This window comes from Engystomops pustulosus, chromosome 4, assembly GCF_040894005.1.
Source record: "Engystomops pustulosus chromosome 4, aEngPut4.maternal, whole genome shotgun sequence".
Classification (NCBI taxonomy): domain Eukaryota; kingdom Metazoa; phylum Chordata; class Amphibia; order Anura; family Leptodactylidae; genus Engystomops; species Engystomops pustulosus.
In genome coordinates, this window is record NC_092414.1 from 30,243,946 (window position 1) to 30,263,955 (window position 20,010).

Genomic DNA, 20,010 nt, shown 5'->3' on the forward strand with positions numbered 1-20,010 from the left:
ATGTTCCTAGAAGGGAAAGTAATCGTCTAAGTGCACTTTTTTCCTTGAGGGCTACAAACTATGATCTCTCTGGTAGAGGCTCCATTACTTTGAAAACAAAAGAAGTAAAATTATAAGCTCAATCCATTTTTTTTTCACATCTGCTGAATGAAGGTAGGCCAAACATCAACCACTCATAATGATGGTAGACCAGACCTGCCACTTCAACCCTAGTAATAGTAACTGGCTTATATAGTGAAGTCAATGCAATCTTCACGGTGTCCTACCAAGCAGACGCCCAGATGTTTAACTATTTCAAGGGTTAATTTGGAGGCCATTTTCCTGAACAGGGATAAGCCTTTTATTTCAGGGCCTAAGGCAGCAAGCAGAATCCGGCCGACCTTCATTAACTTTGATGGGACACATTAGTGTTTGACCTTTCCACACTGTATGCAGCCTTTCATTTGCAGGTTTATTTTAAGGCCGCACCAGAGATTGATCTTTTGGACTTTTTAAGACTAGATGGCTTTTTATTTTTTTTTATTGAAACCTGTATTTCAAAGCAGTCGGAGAGAATAACTTCACTCAGTCACCCCCTGGTGCTTGAATGTCAGGAAGATCTGGAGCTTGTCTTTGTTATCCTCGGTGGGCATCTGGTCATGTCTTAATAATGAGTTACGCAAGGGCTGAAATAGAAAGTCTACCCTATACACATGGTGCAGAAAAACTCTTGATGTGAGGTAAAAATGTAAATGTTGAAAGACACAGCTTGGGCTATCTACAGGGCCAGGACAAGGAGTATCGGGCAACAGCCTTCGGTGCTTCATTGTATCTGGTTGGAGGGGTACAGGGGTTCCACCGTAAATCTGTTTTGATGCTCCTGTGTGTTTTTTTGCCTTGTAGTGTCATAAGGATTGCATTTGTTGTAGTTATTGCGCACTTTGATGTTCCCACAATTTACCACTTATGTCTCCCTCCTTTGTTGTTTTCACAGAGGCGGCTTGGCGATGCAGCAAAGAAAGCCATCGGAAAACTTACAACAAGGACGGTTAGAAAAGGAGATAAGGTAATGGCTTCCATGTTTGGCTAAAGGGAATGTATGAGGCCACATTCATACGATCATATTGGGGGCCATGACCTCTCCACACAATTTGTGGCCAGACCATTGAGGTCTATTCACCTGGTCATGGTGCCCGGTCTCACAAAATAAAGGAGAGTCCACTCAACTTTCAAAGGAAAGGGAGGGATGGGAAGCACTCAATTCCTTCTCCCTTCTCCACTTGGCCCTGTGTTTACCCAGGATCCGGTTCGATTGAGCACACAACCGTGTGAAATGTGTGTGTACATATAAGCAGATATGGACACATGACATGTTCTTATATCATTATTACGGAGGCAGCCATCTTGCTTAAGCTGTCAAAAAAAATATCTGCTTCACAGCGGTCACATGATCTGTAGGGTTGTTATGGGGTTAGCCATCTTGCCTGGGCTACTGTTGATTTGTAGGCGGCCATAACTTTGACTTTTATATTAGAGGTTTTTAGGCATGCCCTGTGACTTGTGCAGAGGTCATTGTGTGGGGACTGGGAACAAGTCCAATCCATCAGCCTGAATGACCACCATCTACTACTTCAGTCTCCAGCTGTGATGTCCCCCTAAGGACAAGCCACCAAGGGTCTTTTACTTCTCGATCCATAACCTCTATAGATCTACCAAAGATGATATTATATCCGGGAGACACCATGTCCTGTGATATCCCTAACAAAAATGCCCAAAAACCTTCATTAACAGTTTGATAGTGCACACTCGTGTCATGTTTGCTTTTTTTCCAGTGAAATCTGAGCTGGGCCTAGTCATTTCCTACCATGGTAATAAGCACATTTACTTAGGTCATAGACACCACACAGAGGTATACGATGTCACCTGCTTAAATGTAAAATTTATGTACAAAACCCACAGACACTTCAACAATGCTGTAGTAAACAGTAGACAATCGTACACACTTAACCCCTCGTGTACCCCAAGCCAGTGATTTGTTTAGACACATACATCCCTATTGCAGATGTCTTCACTCATGGAAAATCTCTTTCCCACAAGCTTCCCCTCCCCTTTCTGCCCCCATTTAAGTGGCAGTGGGGAAAAATTATCAATCATTTTACCGCTAACAGAAAAACATCCATTTTCTCAGGTATGATCCGGGAGGAAGCAGTCTTCGCACTGCATTCGTGTTTGTAAATTGAATATTCGCTCTATGTTACCATCTAAAAGTTCAAAAAGTAGAATGGTTACTCAAGGGACATTAAGGCTTGGAATCAGTAGTTGCCTACAGTTTCAGGACACTTAAGCCTCACGGAATAAATGCAAATAAGATTTCCAAGATGGGATAAGGAAAACCACCCCTCTTTTAGCTACCTTGTAAGGCAGGTCCTTTGACATCAAGCCTTCAGGAAGCCTAATGACATGATGCAGGATTAAGACCAAACCTGTAAATCCATTCTAAATTCCCAAATGTAGACCGCACTGTTTCGACCTAGTAGTCTTCAATAAAGGTTGAAAGTGCGCTGTCTTCCGTTCCTTCTGGAATAGATATACTGCTTTGGCTTTAATTCCACATCATGTCATTAGGTCATGCTTGGTGATGAGAGCGGCCTTACAAGGTAGGTAAAAGTGGCGTGATTTTCCTAATCCTATCCTGGAAAACCTATTTGCATATTTTCACAGAATCTCCTTAAAGAGAACTTGTCACCCTTAAATCGGACACTAGGAGCTGCTTATTTAAGTAAGTCAGTCGAGTGGTCCAACGTTAACATTGTACTTCGCCGCAGTGTTAGATAGCGTTACCGGAGGTATCACTCTACTATCAGTGTACAAAAAAGGCACTCTGCTATTACTGTTTAAGCACTAGGAGCTGCTTACTTTAGTCCTCTTTAACCCCTTAAGGACGCAGCCATTTTACAGCTTAAGGCTCAGCCCGATTTTTTGGATTCTGACTTGCTTCGCTTTATATGGTTATAACTTTTGAACACTGTTACTTATCAAAACGATTCTGAGATTGTTTTTTCCCCACATGTTGTACTTCATTTTAGTGGTAAATTTTGGCAGATAAGTTTTGCGTTTATTTACAAAAAAAAGAAAATGTGATGAATTTTTTGAAAAATTTGCCATTTTCGAAATTCTAAATCATCACGTTTTCAGGCAGATAGATTTACCAGCTAAATAAGTTGCTGAATAACATTTCCCATTTGTCTACTTTACATTTTCATAATTTCTGAAATATCTGGATAATTTATTTTGACGTCACGCGGCTTGCAAATAGAATATCGCTTTTCCGGATTTTCAGAATTGACTATTTTGGGGATAAATACAGTTTTGAATGAAATTTTACATATTTAGCATCAAAACCCCCTATATAACCAACCCATTTTCAAATCTGCACCCCTCAAGCTATCAGAAACAGCTTTTACGAAGATTGTTAACCCCTTGAGATCTTCATAGTAATTGAATCAAAATGGAGGTGAAATTTAGAATGGTCATATTGTTCCCTTATACGTTCATTTAGCACCAAAATTTACACATTTCCAAAATATAAAAAGAGAAAACCCACCATACAATTTGTTCTGCAATTTCTCCTGAGTACAAAGACCCCCCACATGTGGCCGTTACTTGTTTTATGGGGGCACAGCGAGGCGCAGAAGGGAAGGAGGGCGCTGCAGCTGCCAGGAATTTAGTTTCCTCATTGGCCCCTTTTGAAGGCTATAAAATTTTCGCTTTTTCGTTATTGGGGCATGTGACGGCATTTTTTTTGCGGGATGAGATGCTTTTTCCATTGTTACCATTTTGGGGTTGGTATCACCTATTGTTGAAAATTTAGGAACTTTTTTTGAGGGCAGGAGTAGAAAAGCATCAATTCTGTACTGGATTTTTGACTTTTTTTTTTTTGGTGTTCACCGTATAGACTAATAGTCATGTTATCTTTATTCTATGGGTTGATACGATTACGGGGATACCAGACATGAATATTTTTTCTTACGTTTTACTAAATTTGTCAAACAAAACCCTAATGTGGGGAAAAATCTATAATTTTTGTATTGCCATCTTCCAAGTGGCATAACTTTGTTACGTTTTTGGCTACGGAGCTGGTTGATGGCTTGTTTTTTGCGGGACATGTTGTACTTTGCACCAGTATCATGTCTGAGTACATATGGTTTTTTGGTCGCATTTTATATCATTTTTTGTGGGATTGAAAAGGTAAAAATCATAATTTTTGGAGGGTTTATAACAGTTTTTTTTTACGGCGTTTATCGTGGGGGTTCAATAATGATTTACTTTTATTCTACGGGTTGTTACGGACGCGGTGATACTATATATGTGGGGTTTGTGTTATGATTTAGACTTTTTTTTTGAGTTATATGTCTCTTTATATGTTTTGGGGGTTTGGGGCATTTTTAGTGATTTATGACTTTATTTTTTTATTGAATAACTTTTTTTTTTACTTTTTCACTTTTATACCATGGGACATGAAGAAGCAATCTTCTGATTGCTTCTTCATGATAATATTCTGCAATACTCATGTATTGCAGAGTATTATCAGTGTCAGCCTATGCACTTGCATAGGCTGGCACTTTGCCAGTAAGATGACGTCACAGACGCCATCTTACTGGCAATTCTTGCTAGTAACTCTGGGGTCCAGATCGGACCCCAGAGTTACTATAGCAACGATCGGCGCCCCCCGAAAACGGTTCGGGGGGGCCGATCGTGGGGGAAAGACCCCCCAGATACTTGTTAGATGCCGCGGTCGCGCTGACCGCGGCATCTAACGGGTTAAGCACCCGCGATCGGAGACAACTCCGATCGCGGGTGTTACACTGGGGTGCCGGCTATTAGTTACAGCCGGCACCCCGTGTTTCCCGATGCCGGTTCGGCTCTGATCCAGAGCCGAGCCGGCATAGGAGCCGTGGCGGATATATCCGCCACTGAGCGCTAAGTCACTGCGCTCCGTGGCGGATATATCCGCCGCGGAGCGCGAAGGGGTTAAAGGACACCTCCCACCAGGATGAATTATTGTAAACCAAGCACACTGGCATACTGGTGTGTGTCTCCTCTGGCAGGATCTACTCTGCTTTAAGCTTCCTATGCCATTGTCTTCACCACGCAAACACCATATTTACGGCGCATGCACAGTGAAGCCAGGACAAGCACCTAGGGACTATAGGGGCTATTAGGAACACTAAACCACTTGTCCATAAAGACCCGTGGGTAGCGTAGTGTCCCAAATCACCCTGGCAGGTTCCCTTTAAGCACTAACCACATTGCTTAGTTGGTGAGGAAGCAGCAGTTTTCTTTCATTTTATTTTTACATGTAACACATTGCAAATCACCAGAAAATAGCGGCTCTGAGCTATCAAAATCTTGTGTCGGTGTTAGCTTCTTTATTTACGGCTTGACAAGTCTATATATACAGCAAAGCTTTCTTTCCAAAAATGCAGGGAGGAAGGTGTCATCAAGGTTTCGTGCAAGAATTATAAAATTTATAAAACATCAATGACAGACATAAATGAGTTACCGAACTATGAAAGAATTGTATTTCCTCCTAAAATGGCTCAAAATTTGTAATAAAACCCTTTTCTTATTATGGGCCAGCACATGTATCTTCCATTGTTTACTGCTGTAGTCCCTAAACCGGAAGAGTTTGGAGGAAACCTCCTCCTTCAGGTAACCCCTTTATAAGCCCATTACGGTCTAAATGTGATCCAAGCCTGTGCGGTTTCTTAAAGGGGTTGATTGGAGGTTGAAAAACAAGGCTGCTTTATTCCAAAAAGACCTCCACACCTAACCTTGGTGCATGCCAACATTGCGGCTTAGCTATATAGAGATGAATGGAGATTATTTGAAATACCAAGCACTGCCAATGGTCAGGAGAGGATCTTTTTTTTTGTTTGGAAGGAAGCAGCCATGTTTTTCAATCTCTAAACAACCCCTTTAACTGTGGGCAGGATTAAGATGGCCATTGGATCCTAGGCTGTATAATAAAGATGTGCCCTTTTATAAGTCACTTTTTTTCTTTTTTTTTTTTAAATGTCTGACATTTAGTGTCAGCACACTTGTATGAGAGTTTTGGGGCTGGGGTCCCTCTCTTTTCTATCTCGCAGTATATCTCAGTGGTTTCGCTAGCCACGGGCTCCCTAGAAGCCTTGGTCCCCAGGCAGCCACCCAACCACCCCTTAAAGGGAACCTACTACCCCGATTCTACCTATAAAGGTAGAAGGGGTGGTAGGTGGATGGATGGGACGTGAGGATAGCCCTTTTTTGGGCTAATCCTCACGTCCCGGGTGTCTTTTAGAAAACTTTATTGTGGCTATATGCTAATTTTTTTATGTGGCTACTGGGGCGTGGAGTAGCCGGACATGAGGCTACTAGTCGCCGCTACTCCATGCCCCAGTAGCCACGTTACTCCACCTACCAGATAATCTTCGGCGCGCAGCTCCTGGTAGGCCTTCGGCTGCGCGGCCGCGGCTCCGGGGCCGGAACAACTGCGCATGCGCAGTAGACAGGGGACTCGGACGAGGGCGCACAGCTACCAGGAGCTGCGCGCCGAAGATTATCTGGTAGGCGAAGTAACGTGGCTACTGGGGTGTGGAGTAGCCGCGACTAGTAGCCTCATGTCCGGCTACTCCACGCCCCAGTAGCCGCATAAAAAAATTGGCATATAGCTACAATAAAGTTTTCTAAAAGACACCCGGGACGTGAGGATTAGCCCAAAAAAGGGCTATCCTCACGTCCCATCCATCCACCTACCACCCCTTCTACCTTTATAGGTAGAATCGGGGTGGTAGGTACCCTTTAAAGAGTCACTGTCACGCAAATTTATCTCCAAAACAAAATCGATTTTCATAAACTGCCATTAGAAAGCATTGCCTCTATCCCATCATTGTTCCTCTACATGCCTGTAAACCTAAGCAATCAGGATCTACAGCTGTATGCAAATGACCTGAGAGCGGTCCAATGCATCATTGTCCTATACAGCAGTACAGTTTATTCATGAGTGGTAGGCACAGCCACACCCCCAGTGCTTGATTGACAGCCTGTATAACGATGTGACACTCCTGGTACTGGCTCCTCTATGTGCTTCCTGGTGCTTGCACCCCTTACAGCCTGTGTGTGTATGAGATTCTCCTATACCCGTGACTGACGGCCTGTATAATGATGAGATACTCCTGGTGGGCAGTCTGTGTGTATGAGATACTCCTATACACAAAACTGACAGCCTGTACAATTATTAGACACTCCTGGTGCTGTCTCCTCTATGTGCTTCCGGGTGCTGGCGCCCCCTGCAGCCTGTGTGTATGAGATACTCTTATACACATGACTGACAGCCTGTATAATGGTGTAATGCCTCCTCTGTGCTTCCTGGTGCTGGCGCCGCCTGCAGCCTTTGTGTGTATGAGATAATCATATACACATGACTGACAACCTGTATAATGATGTGATGTATAATGGTGTAATGGTTCATCTATGTGCTTCCTAGTTCTGGTGCCGCCTGTGTGTATATGAAATACTCCTATACACATGACTGACAGCCTGCATAATGATGTGACACTCCTTGTGCTGGCTCCTCTATGTGATTCCCGCTGCTGGCGCTCCTTACAGCCTGTGTGTGTGTGAGATAGTCCTATACACATGACTGGCAGCCTGTATAATGATGTGACACTCGTGGTGCTGCTGCTATGTACTTCCTGGTGCTGCCGCTCCCTGCAGGATGCAGCCATCTTATAGCAGAACATGTCAGGTACTTGTGTAACTGATGTCTGTGTCTCATGTGTATAGCATGTGTCAGGTAAAGCACAGACACTAGCAATGCTTTACTATACGTTAAACACAGGCATGAGCAGGGAAAGGGGAGGGGTGACATCACTGCCTCTGACCATGTGACCAACCTCATTTACATAATAAAGAAAAGATGATTTTATAATGGTTAATGTATCAATTGACTATATAAAGGCTGGGATGGGTCCTTGTGAGCTGCTCCAACAGGTAGTAGTGACGAGACCTGATGACAGGTGTCCTTTAATATGATCTGCTATTGAGCTTCTGCCTCTTTGATTTCATCAAAACCAATCAGACCACAAAGTTCTATTCTTTTTCTTTCTTTCTTTGTTTTTCTGTCCTTCTTTTTTGTTTTTCTTTCTTTGTTCTTCTTTCTTTCTCTCTCCCTCACTCTATATTTCTCTTTCTCTCATATAAATGTATGTAGTTCTAGAAACCCGACAGACATTTTATCAAACCTTTTATGCGGGGGGAGAGGTCTTGCTGTAAGTTTTTGGACTAAACTTTTTGTTGTTGTTGTTGTTAATTAGTGGAATTGTAGCTGTGTCTCAGCGCTTGTTTATCTGCCCACGTATTCCTTCTGGCAGTGGAGAAGTGGCTGCGCCAGGTCACTTTCAGCCCTGTGAGTCAGCCGTATTCTGTAATGGACAGCGGTTACGTTATTGCAATTTAACTGCATTGACGTCATCCTATAGAAATATCTCCCCCGGGATCTCAATTGAAGACGTTTTACAATTAACTTGAGTAGTACATGATGACATCAGAAATAAATCCACAATCACCATTGACTTGATCACTGTCAAGTCCCTGTTTTCTGCCAGCATAGGGCATCATAGGCTGTAAAGGGAGTCTACTAGTAGTTATGACCTTAAAGGGACACTCCAGGCACAGCGGATTCATTGAATTGCACCTGAATGGAGGAGCAGAAACAAGGAATACAATGAAAATGAGTCCTGCCCCTCCCTCCAGGCTCTGCACCATGTATTATGCAATGAATCCGCTTAAACTGGAGTGTTCCTTTTAAAGGAAATCTACCATCATGATAAACCAGGGACACTTACTCATAGATACAGGCACCATGACTGCAGTAATCTTTCTATATTTGTTACCCATGGCCTCCTTCTTTCTAAAATTAACTTTTAAAATTATGATAAAGAGCTAGAAGGGCTCTTTGGGGAGTTACCAGAACCAATATGTTCTGCAACTTTACAGGATGTTACACTGTGCAGGAGCAATCCCCCCTCCCATGCATTGTGTGAGATTACAGTAGGCAGAGGGAGGGGTAACGTGCAGAGAAAGCAGAGGGGTGGCTGAAACGGCATAACAGTGTGTGAAGCTGCATCACAGAGGGACTTTGGTAACATCCGAGATGCCTTATGGCTAATTAGTAAAATTTAAAAAGTTGATTTTTAAAGGAAGGAGGCCATGGATAACAAATACAAGAATATTACCATAGTCACCGCACATGGATCTATCGTGGTTTATCATGACTTGATTTTGATGGTAGATTTCCTTTAAAGCTGCTTAAGTAGATGTCCATCCACATATAGAAAAACTGAATGAGCCAGTAACAAGCTGGTATCTCTGCAGGGGTCTCTAATTTATATTTGTAGGGTCTTGAGGGATAATGGAGGTGTGATTACTAGAGAAGGGTTAGCTTGTGCAGTAAATGTAAAGGTTAGCTCATCAAGGAGAACTGGTGCAACATAGGAGAAGTCTCTGCTTGGTTCCTCAAGCAATCTGTACATATTACATTGATATACTGGAGGTTCAAATGTCCATTTTTGGTGAGTCTCCGGTCTCTTTTTGATATATTGATTGCTATAGATCAGTGGTCTCCATCCTGCCGTTTCTCCATCTGATTCAGGACCACTATTCCCAGTATGTTGGTGCAGTTTTTGTCACGTCTAAGGCTTTAATTGACTATTATTAAAGGGGTTGTCCGAGTTCTTGAAAAAAAGCTAAAAGTGGCCGGGAGCGGGCTGCTTAAAAAAAATAAAGTCCTACTTACCTTCCGGTGCCCTCCGGTATCCAGCGCTGCTGTCACTCCGGTCCGGGCGCCATGTAAACAAACATGGCCGCCGGAGTAGCGCTGGACTCAGTTCTGGCCGGACCCGACAACCTTCCGGCCCCCATACACAATGCTGTGTATAGGGACGGATAGGCGTGCCCGGCCATGGCCAGCCGGAAGCTGAATCCAGCGCTGGCAGCCATGTTTGTTTACATGGCGCCCGGACCGGAGTGACAGCAGCGCTGGATACCGGAGGGCACTGGAAGGTAAGTATAGCTTTATTTTTTTTAAGCAGCCCTGTCCCGGCCACTTTTAGCTTTTTTTCAAGAACTCGGACAACCCCTTTAAGCAGTTTAAGATTTTGCTTATTATAGTTTCCTGAGACCTACTGTATTTGTTAAATTGGGACATAGTTTTTATCTATGGCACAGCAGGATAGGACACGTCTCCAAGGCACAAGTGTAAGAGACAACAGAAGCTTGGAATGAATACGGTTGCTGAAGAGTTTTGCATATACTTATCCACCCAACACATTTTTTGCAAACAATGTTGTTTTCTCGATCTCTCCGAGTTGCAAACAAATCGTAATTGTATGAGTAAACAAAATTTCGTAAGCGACTAATTGTACGATTCTCCGCCAGTTTCGGTATCTCCTCTACTTGGGAACAAGGATATGTACATAATCTATCACGCTTGGTGAAAAAAATCTGGATTTATAGAAAGTCTTAGATTTCTCCAAAGGGTGGTCAGGGCTTGGGGCAGCACCAAGACCATTATGCATCAGACGTCCTGAAAGGTTTCTTTGAATGGATGACTTGTAAATTTTTATACCACCCATAACGATTTGGAAAAAATGGTGGCAAACCGTGATTCAACAGTGACGGGTGAACTACTAAAGTTGGGTGGTCCTGCTGCCGATGGTGCTTTGGAACCCCAGAGCTTGATGTGATACCCATGCAAAAAGTTTTTTCATATGCCACTGTAAGACTAAGACATATCTATGTTGGGAGTCCCGGTACAAAATGTAATGATTGACAATGTTGGATGTTATTTATAAAGTGTTGTAACAAGAACATTTTACACAATTACATTATAGAGTAACATCCACCAGCGACCAATGACTCAAAAGTGTCACTGATATTTGTGAATGAAGGATGCCAAAAAAGTAAATTAAACTCTGGTCCTTCTAAGGGACAGCTAGGCAAGGGGCCATGATCAGACCACCAACAATCTTACACCTATAAGTGTCCTTGGTTGAATAGTGCCTTTAAGTTCCCACACACAGAACTTCACTCAACTCCTACCGGAGAATTCCCATCATGGTTAGCTCACAATTATAGATGAGGAGACCCGAACTTTTACTTTGTGGTTTTGGCGTTTCCTATACGACCCTGACATATTGGCAGCTGAACAGCTTATCCAGCATATTAATACCACTGGCCAAGTAGCCATGGCTGTTATTGGAAGGTACCTCTAGCCAATCACAGCCATGGCTAGTTGGCCAGGAACGGCAATTTGCCGGGTGTACTGTTAGGCCATTAATCCAGCAATAAGTCCGGATTGCACGGGAAGTTCAGGTCCATTCATCACTACTCAAAATTCATCTTTTTGGATTTGGGAAAATTTCAGCAAATTTTGGTACAGTTGGTAACTGTTGATATGTTTTCCGGTCTTGGAGCATATGCCATTTGGCATGAGTTGTTCTATGTGTAAGTGCTCGAAGGGCATTGAGATAATATTGATCCAAAATACTAAACAGTTTTTTTGAGAAAGTAGATCCGCATGTGGATTGGATTCTTCAAATAGTTTTGCACTATTTTTGATCACTTGCACTGACATATGCAGCATGAAATCCAATGTCCATACCACAGCGGCCACATTGACCTTCACTTTATTGTGGATGGATGTGAGAATAATTTGGATACACATCCTATAGTGATCCTTAAAATTTATATTTTACAGGGCAATTTTTCTCTTTAAGACGTCGCCATATGAAACCGTTATCTTCTAAGCACTGGCGGGAGGGACATCTGGAAATTGTTTGCCTTTCATGTAGTCCTAAAAAAAATGTGATGTTCGGAAAAGATTATGCAACCAAGAATTAAAAACCTCTTACGTCTGGATTTATGTAAACAAATTTTTTCCTCCTTTACTCATGCCTTAAAAAAAAACAAGATTTTCTGTCCTGGTTAAAGTCAGTGTGTAGTTGTCATGTAAGCACAATTACTATGGGCGTTTACATCCTTAAAGGAAACCTACCATCGCGGATCTACCTAATGAGGTAAATCCTACAGTAGGTTGATGCTCAAATAGTCTTCCCCAAAGTATTTTTTTATGATCCATTAATTCAGTATAGTTGGTTAAAAACCTTATCTTGGTATTATACAAATTAGTATGAGAGGCTACTGGGTCATGGATTAGTTTCCCCGTGAAGTGGGAGTAAAGGCTACTGCACGCCCCAAGAGCCTTGAGTTGATGCCGCCTACCGTTACTTCTTCAGCACCCTTCCCTTGCAGTTGCATGTACTTGACTATGTAGCTGGACTCCTGTGCACGTGCAGTAGCTTTGGCTTCGTAGCCGAGGCAGCATAGCTGTGTGGCCTCAGCTGCAAAGCCGGAACTACAGCGCATGCGCAACAGTCCAGCTTTGTAGACAAGTACGTGCAACTGCAGGGGAAGCGTACTGAAGACGTAACGGTAGGCGGCATCGACTCAATGCTGTTGGGTACTTGAGTAGCCTTTATTTCGCAGTGAGATGACTCCATGTCCCAGTAGGCTCTGCAGCTAATTTGAATAATACTACCATTAATACCTACCTATTAGGTAGATCCGTGATGGTAGGTTTCCTTTAATTCCTTAACATGTGATTGTCTAGATGCCCCACAACTACTACTCCTAGCATGCCCTGACCACTGAAAAGCAACACATTGGTGGTGAGAAATTAGACCGCTGCCCACCTAAATCAGTTGTAAACAATCAGGTCTAAGGTCCAATGTCCACAAACTTATTGGGGGCCGTCATCTGTTCATATAAAGTGTGGCCAGATGACGGTCCCCATGGAGGTCTATTACACGCGGTCAACATGTCTTCTGCTTAGTAACTTACGGAGAGGGGAGGGTTGATAAGGGCTTATGGTTCTTCTCCACCCTGCCATGTGCTTCACTTCGGTTTCTGGGCGAGAGGAAAGCACGCGTCTGTGTGCATGAAGACGTAGACTGATTCACACCTCACTTCCGCAAATTCAATTTTAGGCAACATAAGGTAGCCTTCCATGCACCGAAGTCTGTGAGAAACTCAAGTTGAACAGAAGGCCTTCCATTTTTAGTTTCCATTTTAGGAAGTGAAGGCTAACATACTGTATACTCAACTTCCTTCTGGCAGTAGATGTTGGGGTGGGGGACGAATGATTTGGCATAATCGCCAGTACTTGGTTCCGACACTATATAAGACATTGCCGGAAAGATGTGAGAAAGTTGGTTAGTGTGTATGGCCATCATAGATCATTTTCCATTATAAAATGTTCACCTGTCTACAAGAAAGGTCATAAGTAACTGGTAGAAGTTGAGTTGCAGAGACCCAAAGTTCATCACGATTGAGGTACATTTAACGTTCCACCATTTCAGTAGACCAACCCATTCATACTCTCCTAGAACAATGTTTTTACGGATTGGGAGTACATCTTAGGTGCGTGAACATAAGATTTTTTCACTTCCCCTGATGAAGTCACCGTGAGTGACGGAACGCGTGGGGTGGACACGCTCATTCCCTGGTTGCCTGGGTTCCTTTGCTCCCCTTTGTACAGCTATGCTGACTTCGGGTTTTTGCATTTAGGATGGTCTATGTGGTTATTACGCCCTGGCTATGTTGAGCATATATTGTCTGTACTTATATCGATTATTCTGACTATAACATTATTGTTTACCTACATGCACTTTATTGTATCATATGAATTGGGGATGTTTATCTTCACCTCATTTCTGTGTGTATTTGAGCAGTAACCCTCATGACTAATGGAACCAGGGATGGTTGTTGGTGAGTTTATTACACTCACCACATCGAGTTCTTTGGTGTAGTGACTACACCTTTTTAATGGTTTTTATATTGTCTGTCTGGTCTTTGTTGTTTGTAAATTAATAAAGTAATTTTGTAATTTATTTCTGGGTTGTTATGGCACATCTTTTCTTGTGAGTTTACACATAAGATTTTTTTCCAAAACTAAAAATCTACCCACGTTATATAGAACTGATGGCCACCCATTAAAATCAATGGCAGATGAATTTCAACACAGATTTTATTAATCTGTGCCCAAACCTGTTATGTGAAGTAACCAGCAGGTAAGATCCATAGTGTCACTCTCGATCATAATTGATCGGGGAACAATCTTGCTCACTGGAGGTGTAAATTGAGTAGCATTGGTCAATCAGTTTTTTGACTCAATGTTGAAAGGACATTCAAGACAGAAAACAACACACGTTTGGCCTAAATTCCATATTTTTCATCATAATTGGGTCTTTCTCAGCCTGAAGCTCTTCTAATTGGATGATTACGGTGAACGGTTCATGTTTTGCTCTGACCCTAGATACATTAACACTAATGGCAACTATTGATTTTATTGTGGTCAATGTCTTTAGATGTTGCTGTTCTGAAGTCAAACTAGAAGGTAACGAGGTGTCAGTCATGTCGTAAAAAATCACAACACAGGGTTTCTTTTTATCCATGTATAGCTATTATGAAACATTACTCTGAGTTTATTACATAAGCTGCATGATTAAATCGAAGGATGTCATTTTTAGCTGATGACAGGTTCCAAAAGCCTATGCTGTTCTGCTTATAAAATTGACTTTGTCAGCATTCTGAATACTGACACTACTTTATAAAACTTTATTTCACATTACCTGGCTCCTTGCCAGGCCATGTGGTGAGTCCAAAGGTGGAGGGAGGCTTTGTCTAAGTCTTCTCTCTGTCCCCCTGCTTCCTCAATGAACATAACTAGAAGTGGGGTAGGAGCTGATGAGTGTGGAGGTGAGGAGACTGAAACACAGGCACACAGGCTTCTGCCCCCTCCTTCCACCCCCCTCCTTCCAGCTGTTTCTAGTAGGGAGCCAGGTAATGTGAAATAAAGTTTTATAAAGTACTAAAACGATTCAGAATACTGACAAAGACATTTTAACCATCTGCATAGCAAAGGCTATTGGAACCTGTCAAAAGCTAAAACTGACATACTTTAAAGGGGTTGTCCATTAAGGTCTGATGACATGGAGTATAACATGAAGCACTCATACTCCATCTCAGAACATTATTAAAGTAAGCAAGTATTAAAGAATAATTGAGCATAACATAACAACCTTCTAGTCACTCGACGGAGGGAAAGTGCAGCAAACTCCCATCATTCATCACTACAGCCCCATCAGAGGATCCCACATGGAGTATCGACCGCCTACTAATTCAGTTCCTGCAGTGGTTTCCGATGCCCTTGCCTTTGTACTTCACATTTGTCGATAACGCCACCTAATTTTATTGGAGAGCTTTTAGTTAGCATACAAAGACTAAACCGGCCATGCACAGAAGCATCTGCCTAGAGCAGGATATGAAGATATAAAGATTATTCTCCCTGCATCCCTTACCACTGACATAACTCACTGCATCTCTACAAAGCTTTATTCATATCCCCTAGTGCTCGCTGCTGCAATCTATAAATATATTGTTTAGTATCAGATCCGCTGAAGATCTCAATGACTTAGTTAGGGAAATGATTGCTTAGTGGGAAACCCCTTTATGAATGCCTATTGTGTGTAATACTTTCTGCAAGATTTCAAGGTTACTTACATTTGAACTATAATTACCTCTATCCGCCATTAGATAGCACCTTTTTATAGAATAAACCATCATTACATCACTACTGACAATAGATGATGTCACAGCTTATCTCCTCCCCCTCCCTGTACAATGACCTCTATATAGATAACTGACCCATCACTACATCACTACTGACAATAGATGATGTCACAGCTTATCTCCTCCCCCTCCCTCTACAATGACCTCTATATAGATAACACTGACCCATCATTACATCACTACTGACAATAGATGATGTCACAACTTATCTCCTCCCCTCGCTTACAATGACCTCTATATAGATAACACTGACCCATCATTACATCACTACTGACAATAGATGATGTCACAACTTATCTCCTCCCCTCGCTGTACAATGACCTCTATATAGATAACTGACCCATCACTACATCACTACTGACAATAGATGATGTCACAGCTTATCTCCTCCCCCTCCCTCTACAATGACCTCTATATAGATAACACTGATCCATCACTACATCACTACTGACAATAGATGATGTCACAGCTTATCTCCTCCCCCTCCCTCTACAATGACCTCTATATAGATAACACTGATCCATCATTACATCACTACTGACAATAGATGATGTCACAGCTTATCTCCTCCCCCTCCCTGTACAATGACCTCTATATAGATAACACTGACCCATCATTACATCACTACTGACAATAGATGATGTCACAACTTATCTCCTCCCCTCGCTTACAATGACCTCTATATAGATAACACTGACCCATCATTACATCACTACTGACAATAGATGATGTCACAACTTATCTCCTCCCCTCGCTGTACAATGACCTCTATATAGATATCACTGACCCATCATTACATCACTACTGACAATAGATGATGTCACAGATTATCTCCTCCCCCTCCAGTACAATGACCTCTATATAGATATCACTGACCCATCATTACATCACTACTGACAATAGATGATGTCACAACTTATCTCCTCCCCTCCCTGTACAATGTCCTCTGTATAGATAACACTGACTCATCATTACATCACTACTGACAATAGATGATGTCACAGCTTATCCCCCCCCCCTCCCTGTACAATGACCTCTATATAGATATCACTGACCCATCATTACATCACTACTGACAATAGATGTCACAGCTTATCCCCTCCCCCCTCCCTGTACAATGACCTCTATATAGATAACACTGACCCATCATTACATCACTACTGACAATAGATGATGTCACAACTTATCTCCTCCCCCTCTATATAGATAACACTGTAAAGCATAACCCTCAATGCTGTCACCAGAGCAAAGGAGAATGTGAGGCAAGATGGCCGCCACCATAATCACAGACCGAAAGTAGGGGAAATAAACCTACCTAGGAAAATAAAACTAGATTGGAAATGATGCATATGATACGGTTTTTGGTTTTAATACATTAAAAAGACAATTGTCCATGGATTTTTTTTTCTATTGTAATGCCTGGAAATAATAGAGCATTGTGCGGGATGTGGCATTTAGGTATTGTTCATCTGTGTTTTGTTATTTGAGACCTGCTCCTGTCTAACACGTTGTCTGTTCTGTCTCATGCAGGAAACCGATCCAGATTTCGACCACTGCGCTGTGTGTATTGAGAGCTACAAGCAGAACGACATTGTGCGAGTGCTGCCCTGCAAGTGAGTACACGGAGTAACCTGGCCTGTCACGTCCACCTTACTAACATTTACTGTCCTTTCCCGAAAACTCCTACAGTCGTACGGTACATGTCATCCAAAAAATCTTGCGGCACTATAAAAAAAAGGATAAAAATTATGCTCGTGGCAAAAAGTCTGACGTAAGTAAAGCCAGAGATGTACAACACGTTCTCAACACATCCTAAAAATAAAGGATATCCAGAGCTCATACATGCAGTTTTCGGCTGCGTCTACATATTTTCACATATTCACCAGAACAAGTAGACAAAAATGATCTACAAGCCGGATGCCAGCAGACAGATGAGTCACCGAGTCTACAAATGTTCTCATGTGGTGCAGGGTGTAATGTACTTCTGCTCATGTTCTCACTTACCGGTCAAACTATATATATGTGTTTGTATATAATATACCGTATATATACTCGAGTATAAGCTGACCCAAGTATAAGCCGAGGCCCCTAATTTTACCACAAAACCTGGTAAAACTTATATTTTTTTACTCGAGTATAAGTTTGGGGTTTCAGCACATTTTTTTTGTGCTGAAAAACTAGGCTTATACTCGAGTATATATACCATATATTACACACACATATACATATATATATGTGTGTGTGTGTGTATGTATGTTTATATATATATTTACTAAACGTCAATCAGGGGGCATATATATTTCCTGTTTGGGGGGGGGGGAGAAGGACTGATGACAGAAGGAAAAGTTCCTGTACAGAGGTGACAGTCGCCGAATCTTTTCTTCCTGTCATCACCTGTTATATGCACACCTACAAAACAGTGTAGCTAACGTCTTCATACGTCTCCGTGACTTCAAACGTGTATTTCACATAAAATATTAGGGTATTCTATAATTACCGTATACACTCGAGTATAAGCCAACCCATGTATAAGCTGAGGCCCCTAATTTTACCACAAAAACCTGGTAAAAACATATATTTTTTTACTCGAGTATAAGCAGAGTTTGGGTTTTCAGCACATTTTTTGTGCTGGAAAACTAGGCTTATACTCGAGTATATATTTAAGAAGCTGATTCGAGATCTAAGCTAAATTGTCTAGCAATGGCAAGTGTTTTAAGGAAAACCTGCCATCAAAATCCATCATGATGAACCAGGGACATTTACTCATAGATCCAGGCAGACTATTGGTGGAAATCACTGTGTGGGATTAGTGGAATCACCAGTTATCAGGACTCTCGCTGTCTCTCCTAGGACACCAGTCAGGATTTACTCTGTTTGTTGCTCAGCTTCAGATCAAGTTCTCAGATGCAGTGACACTCACTTTCTCTAAAACTTGGTCAGGAGATAGCAAATTGATTTCAATCTGCCTAAAGAAGCTTGGCATGGCGCCCAGGCAATGCAACCTGTAAATCTTGTCAAAAATTCAGATCTAACCAAGAAGCGTGGTACGAATTCTCTTAAAGGTGGTGTCCACCTCAATAGCTAAATAAATCCGAGACTGCCCGCTGATAGCTTATCTCCTCTGTGGCTAGTTTTAGCTGAAAATAAGAATTGGCTGTGGAAAGGCTCTTCATCTTATAAGCACCACGGGGATCTAGATGGAAATTTCTTCTGCAGAGCAAAAATTTGCTGAAACACCAGGATACATAAAAAAAGATCAGTGTATATAAAACATACAGGTCTTCATACTTAATGAGAATACATGAGACAAGTGATCCCCGCGCCCGCACCCACTACCTTTCTTTACAGCAATCATCTACCCTTTCACTTGCTCGAGTGGAGATGAATCCCGCCTCACTTAAGAAATCTTGTCCTTGCCTCCCTTTGTGTGAATGAAATTGACCGGCCATCTTTAAGATCTGCTCTGGAGAAGCCCGCAGTCTATGTTTTTCCCCTATTATCTCAAAAATACGTCATGACAGATTGTGGAACGATACTAAGAGCCGGGACGTAGAACATTCTCTCCAGATTCGGCAGCTAACTTGGCTTCCGAATACATATTTCCGACAAAACCTCATCAGCCCCACAGTCAGTAATTCCAGACCAGCCGACAGTCCCTGCAGAGCTACACCACCGAGCGTACGATGATCACTGTGATCAGCTTCTACAGAAAAGAAAGGGAACAATTAAGGATGGAGGGTGGACGCTGGTAATTACTGGGTACCAGGCTCCGAGGCCGGAGGAAATGATAGAAACTCCCAGACACTGCATTTATCACTGACATCCCTATCAGCAGAGCCGGTGTCTCAGAGCTTTAGCATCCACGGATAATTTAATAGAAGCAGACATAAAATCATTACTGCAGAGAGCATGAGCCGTGCTGCCGCATATTCCTGATTCACATCCACACTGGCTACAATATCAGCATGCTTCTAGAAGGAGTCTATGAAACGCGATAGTACCCTTAGGCCAGGTACTTAACAAAATATTTCAGCTGTTCGTTTTCAACCTATGAATAAAAGATTTTGGAGGCTTAAAGCAAACCCGTCACCAGGAATGGCATTTTTAGCTGATGACAGGTTCTAATAGAACAATATAAATAAGCCTTTGTTAGCATTCTGAATCATTTCAGTACTTTATATAAGTTTAATGCACATAAGCTGATTCCTTGCCAGCAGTGTGTGGTGATTCCCAGGAGAGGGGCAGCTGCAGCTAGTGTGTGCCTTTGTCTCCTCATGTATTCTTCCTCTCCTCGAAACCATC

At 42.2% G+C, this 20,010-nt stretch overlaps 1 protein-coding gene across 5 annotated transcripts in view; it reads left to right on the forward strand.

The window, feature by feature from the left end:
• Nucleotides 1–20,010, forward strand: part of RNF130 (ring finger protein 130) — a 164,964-nt gene that overhangs the window by 114,976 nt on the left and 29,978 nt on the right. For all 5 annotated transcript variants that reach the window (XM_072145618.1, XM_072145615.1, XM_072145614.1 and 2 more), the window contains 2 exons: nt 974–1,045; nt 17,239–17,321. In XM_072145618.1, coding sequence (XP_072001719.1) covers nt 974–1,045; nt 17,239–17,321 — 155 coding nt within the window. The remainder of the gene's footprint in view (nt 1–973; nt 1,046–17,238; nt 17,322–20,010) is intronic.